At 41.3% G+C, this 5,815-nt stretch overlaps 1 protein-coding gene across 1 annotated transcript in view; it reads left to right on the forward strand.

Moving 5' to 3' along the window:
* LOC101857892 overlaps nucleotides 1-5,815 on the forward strand; it is a gene marked incomplete at its 5' end in the record, with an annotated part of 14,625 nt that overhangs the window by 1,842 nt on the left and 6,968 nt on the right. Inside the window, 1 exon segment of the mRNA XM_005104327.3 lies at nucleotides 4,359-4,436. Coding sequence (XP_005104384.1) covers nucleotides 4,359-4,436 — 78 coding nt within the window.

Here is a 5,815-nt window from a genome sequence, read left to right on the forward strand (position 1 = left end):
TGTGTATATATATATAGGCGTACTGGTACTTCTTTGGGCATTGATAAAAACTGGTTGTAAGTGGAGATGGCAGTAGATCGGGGGGAGGGGAGATTCAACATGGTTGATTTATGATGGTACTAAAGCATTTCTTCTACATACGAGGATGGAATTGTTGTCTAAATATTAGAGGAAGCGAGATTCTGGCTGGGCTTCTGTAATTTAGCGACTAGGCACCTCGCCATTACACACAGAAGACCCAAATTCAATTCGCAGGTGGGAATGGTTTTAATTGAGTATCTCAACTTTATCTCTCTGTCCAGGTCGGCCCTGACAGGTAGGGTTGAAGCCCGCTTCCTAAATGATCTAAATTGTGTCGATGGGGGTCTGAAACACCTTCAATGAAAAAGAAAAGGACAAAGAAAAAACATGAAAGTAAAATTGTTATTGCTGGTGCCAGATAGGACGATGCCCTTTCCTCACTTGAAATAAACGAGATTACACCTTAACTTACTGAAGACCTATAGTGTGGCCAAAAATTCGTGGCGCAACTTATTGTCAAATATTTCCAAAACTATCAAACATAGACTCTCCAGCTTTTGTACAGTGATTTGTATCAATTCGTCTAAACAAATCAATATTTTTTGTAAACACCTGTTAGTTGTATTGTTGAAAATTTTTGAATAAATACCAATAAAAAATCTAAGTGGGTGGTTACTAAGAAGAAGAAGAAGAAGAAGAAGAAGAAGAAGAAGAAGAAGAAGAAGAAGGAGAAGGAGAAGGAGAAGGAGAAGGAGAAGGAGAAGGAGAAGTGTCCCGTCAATGGTGATGTTTAGTGGAACTGGGTTTCAATAATCACACAATCCGTGCATGCATGTTTTGGCCAATATTGAGTAGTAATAACCTTCAGATGAACACAATGCATAAACAATGCTTTAGCTTTCAAGTCTGTGTAATCACAAATCTTGCACGCACTTAGTGTTTTGATCTGATTCTGTAGTTTTCTTAAAAATCCTAAATTAGACGGCTTCCGCCCGCCAAAAGTTTGTATAGCAAATGTTTGAACTGCTCTCAGATAGGTACTGTCTGTACAGATGTTCTACGGTGTCGTTCAACAAAAATGTCTGGGTTTTTAAAAATCTCTTTCAGGTTAACAATATTTTTAACCGTTCGAAATTCTCGAGTTGTCCAGCCTAAGGAAAAAAATGGCTTTTGGAGAGCTTGTAGAACAGATTTGGCTTCTGTGAGGATGACGGTGTTGGCTTGAGATTTTTGGTGATTCAAGGGAATGGTGGCTGCTGTTTCGAGTGCTGATGTTTGTGCTTTGTAATTGGAAGATAGAGATCCTGTGGGGATGGAATGGCTTTCTGTTGTCCCATCTATCCACTCTATGTAGATACCTCCACCGCCGTTTCTGACTGCATCAGTTGCTGATCCATCTGTGTAAACTCGATTCCACCTGTTTCTTGGGAAGTTTCTGTCCAAGTAGTCGAGCGTTAGTGACTTGAGTATTGGAGGAGGGCCTGCACAACCGATACCCCAAGAATTTAACCACGTCAAGCATGAATTGACATTTTTCTTTGTTGATTTTCAAACCTTTTTCACTGGCCATCTTCAAAACTCTGTTGGGGGCTCTCGTAGCCTAGAGGTTAAGGTGTTGGCCTTTCATTCAAAGGTCCCGGGTTCGAATCCGGGTAGTGACCGAAATATTTTCTTCTCTAAAATTGTCTCCTCTCACCTCCTTTCCTGCTCTCTAGCAATGTTCTGTTGTCTGCTTTCATTTCCACTTTTTACCCCCACCCCCTCACCTCCTTTGCCCCCTCCTCTGGGCTCCCGACTCTTTCTGCAGCCTTTCTACTGCTACTCCTTGGCTCCCCCTTACTGCTGTCTTTCTGCCACACCCCTGATCTTCTGGTATGAAAGATCTACACCTAGCCTTCTCGGACAAGGGCGAAAAATCTCGGAGGGCCCGTGTGCAAGTTGCGCACGTTAAAGATCCCGAGCAAAATTCAAAATTTCCTACCAACTGAAAATATTAGGTGTGTCCCGCGCGCTCATATGACCTTATGCAGTTGCGAGCGCCGTAAAACACTTTACAAAAATAAAACAAAAAACTCTGTTGAGAGTTTGAAGATGCTCAGTATTGTTTTTACCTGTAATGTACAGGTTGTCAGAGTACACACACACACTTGGAACATCGTGGAAGATATTGTCCTTGACAGCCTGGAATATTCCTGGACTACAGGAGATTCCAAATCAGAGTCTTTGGTATTGGTAGAGACCCTTGTGGGTGTTTATTGTAGTGTATTGTTTAGAATCACCATGAAGTTCCAACTGAGTGCATGCGTGAGAGAAATCCAATTCCGTGAATTTTTCACCACCTGCTAGTTTGAGAGCAATATATCCTCAATGCTGGGAAGAGGGTATCTATTTTGCTCAATTTGCTTATTTACAGTGACCTTGTAGTCACCGCAAATTCTGACTGTGCCGTCTTTTTTGGGCACGGGCACTATAGGAGTAGCGTGTAGTGATTCACATACACAGTACATTCCCCAACAATTGGAACAGTGTCACCAGTATGTGTTTGTAACTCTGTTTCGATGACGGTTGCAGCCTGATTCCTGGAATGAGACGGTTAAAGTCAGAATGTGTGATAACAGTAAGTGCTGCATCAGTGTCCAACTGAAAATTCACACTCTGGTTATTCACTGTGAGTGGGACATTGAGTGGAGACGAAGATGACATCCCAGATATGGTGAATAAATGGAAGGTAGGCTTCACCCCGGACTCGGATTGGTCCAGTGAGTTGTCGACGTAGTGGTTTCTCTGTGGTTGTGGTTTTCTACGTTGATCGCTATTGTACTTCTGCCCAATGGATGGGTTAGGTCTGGACCTGTAAGCTTTGGCAATGTGTCCCTATTTTTCTCACTCTTGTGGCCTTTAGTTGTCCTAAATTTACACTGTTGAGGGTGGTGAGGGCCAAGACACCTATGACACTGGTGTGATCTAGACCCAGATTGCTGTGCTTGACGCGAAGTTGCATCAGATGCTCTTGGGTAGTGTGACGTGGTTTTGCTAGATTTAGAACCTAGTCTGCTGTTTCTTTGTAACGAATTCACAGAGGCTGTGGGGGCTAGTGCTCTGGCAGCTTCATCTATCTGTTGAATCGACGTTGCGAGCTCGATGGCCTTATCTAGAGTTAGCTGAGGATCGAGGAGTAACTTCCTCTAGATGTCAATATTGTTGACGCCAGTGACGAACCGTTCACAGATTCTGTCGTTGATAGATTCACCAGACTCGCAGTGCTCACTTAAGTGTCTTCATGCAGCCACATATTCGGCAATGGTTTCGTTGTTATGCCTGTTCCTAGCATCGATTTTTGCACGTTGCAAGAACTTGGGCGGTGGGGGTGCATGATGGTTTTTCAGGAGTGTGCATAACTCATCAAACGTTTTCGTTGAGGGGGTACAAGGGGCAGTGAAGTCCTTAATCAAACGAAACCGACATGGGCCTATCGCAGTAAACAGATTAGCTCTTTCCTTTTCATTTGCTGTAACATCCTTAGCTTCTAAATAGAATGTCAGCCTATCTAAATAATCTTGGATTGTTTCACCCACCGGATTATACTCTTTGATCTGGCCGTACAAAGCCATGTCTTGTAAATAGTTAGCCTTTGGGCTTCTTAAAAGGACTGGGGCTCTAACAAATTTAGCTCATGGGTTCTGCTCGTCGCCAAAATGTAATATATTGACTTTGATTGTCTATTACAAGCACACAGCTCATTTGAGACATGGAGGCAGCCATCAAGGGCACACCAGAACTGAACTTTATTCAGAAGAGTTACACAGTTACACAATAGACAAGAGGCCAAAGGGAACTCAATCATGACACTACTACTTAAAAGATTTATGTCCCTTTATTCCGTATGATTATTACAGATTGATCGTTACTCTATTATTACAACTGAGGAAATGCTGTTGGAGTAACAAGTTACGTTTGGGATAAACAGAGGATCTCTCTTTGTTTTTTTCTGGTTAGAAACATGATATGGTTATCGTTTGTGCCTGTGGGTGTAGTATGGTGTTGAAGGTGGGAAGATTCTCGAAGTTGTTCCTTTCTGCCGTATGTCGTCTAGGTACGCTTTTTTGGAGTATGTCGGTTATCGTAATTTTTTGTTTAAAAAAAATTAATCAAAATTAAAAGTTCAACAAAAAACACAAAAAACCCTCTTTCTAGTTTTATGTCTTTGCCTAATAATAGTCGTAATGGTCCTTTTTGTAACTTTGTGTCTAAAGCAGAATCGATCTGCTCATGCAATTTTTATGTGAACACAAGATTTTCCATGTTTAGAATGTTCGGGTGTCATGTTCTTCCCACAGAGAGCACGGACGATGAGGAGTCTGATGAAGAAGGACTCACTCTGAAGCAAAGAGCGGATCGTGTCAGAGAAAGTCAAGGTAAGGAATCAAACGAAACAACAACAACAACAACAAAAGCCCAACAACGAATGATTTACTAATGTTCAAAGAGAGATAGTTCTTTGTTTTATCAATTTTTCTGCTCTGTCTGTGATTAATTTGATCCATTAACAAGAGTTTGTTCAATTTCTGATTTGAATTCCGACACCATAACCGAATTCAAGATAAATGACTACTGTGGACTGGGGTATGTAAGACCACCTTTTGTACAAGCTTTTGTGCTTACCCAATAGGAATCATTGTAAACTAATAGTTTTTATTTTAGATCGGGGGGCCTGACAGCTATCACTATCATCAAATGTGTCACGTTGGAATCAAGCGCTCTTCAGTTTTTGGGCATAAGGAGTTATTAGTATCAGTTTTTAAGACTGTTCATTTGTCTACCATTTGATATAAAAAGAAGTACTCAATAAACTTGGATAAAAATCAGGATTTTTGCCTTTGAAGGAGGCGGGGGTCACCTAATTTCAGCCATAACATAAGCAAGAAAATGGCCTCAAAACTTCTGTGACCTCCAAAGCTTGAGAGTCCTTCGAAACGGAAAATTTACTATTTTTGTGCATTTAATCAACGTTTTTCAAAAATATTAACACAGAAATGTATTTTTTAATGGAGTTTAAAAATGTTGAGCCAAAAGCCAAAATCTTTAAAAAATTTGCCAAACCTTCGGGAAAATGCCACTTCGATTTCATTACTTGTAATTTGACGAGTACCTAATTTCACCACGATGCCTCACATGCATATGCATAGTTTTCAAGGGGTACTCTCCGCTATTTCTATAGATATTGAGTGGGTTCGGGGGTTTTTTGGGTTTGTTTTTTTTACCCTGTCCACTTCTACCAACTGAAGTTTTTGTGTTTAGTAGAAACAAGAACAGTAAAAAAAAAAATGTGCAGCATTGTCGATTTTAAAATTAACTGTTAGAATTAGTGTAAACCCACAAGAGAAATATTCTACATATCTATATACAGACTTCAAGTTAAGGACCACTTGCAAACACTCTGATTGGTCTTCTTGGGTTCATCTGCTCGCGGGCGTTCTTGGACTGATCCAGGGGCTTGATGGCGCTGCCTCAGGCGGACAATGACAGAGTGGACACTGCAAGCCTTCTGGCAACTTCTCGGGCTCCTACTCCATCCTGCAGCCATGCTATAGCTCTGGCATGATCAAAGTCTCTGAGCGTTCGTCTTGGTGGCATGTTGATGCGATACTGGATTTTGCGCTAATGGCGGCTATATTGCCACCAAAGTGAGCACAGTTCGAGACAGTACGCCTGTTTATGACGTGCACAGGAAATTTTAACTGAGGAATGTACGTGGTGTCGCACACAAGTCGATAAAAAACAACACATTTGGCTA

Source organism: Aplysia californica, unplaced genomic scaffold (assembly GCF_000002075.1).
Source record: "Aplysia californica isolate F4 #8 unplaced genomic scaffold, AplCal3.0 scaffold00415, whole genome shotgun sequence".
Taxonomy (NCBI): Eukaryota; Metazoa; Mollusca; class Gastropoda; order Aplysiida; family Aplysiidae; genus Aplysia; species Aplysia californica.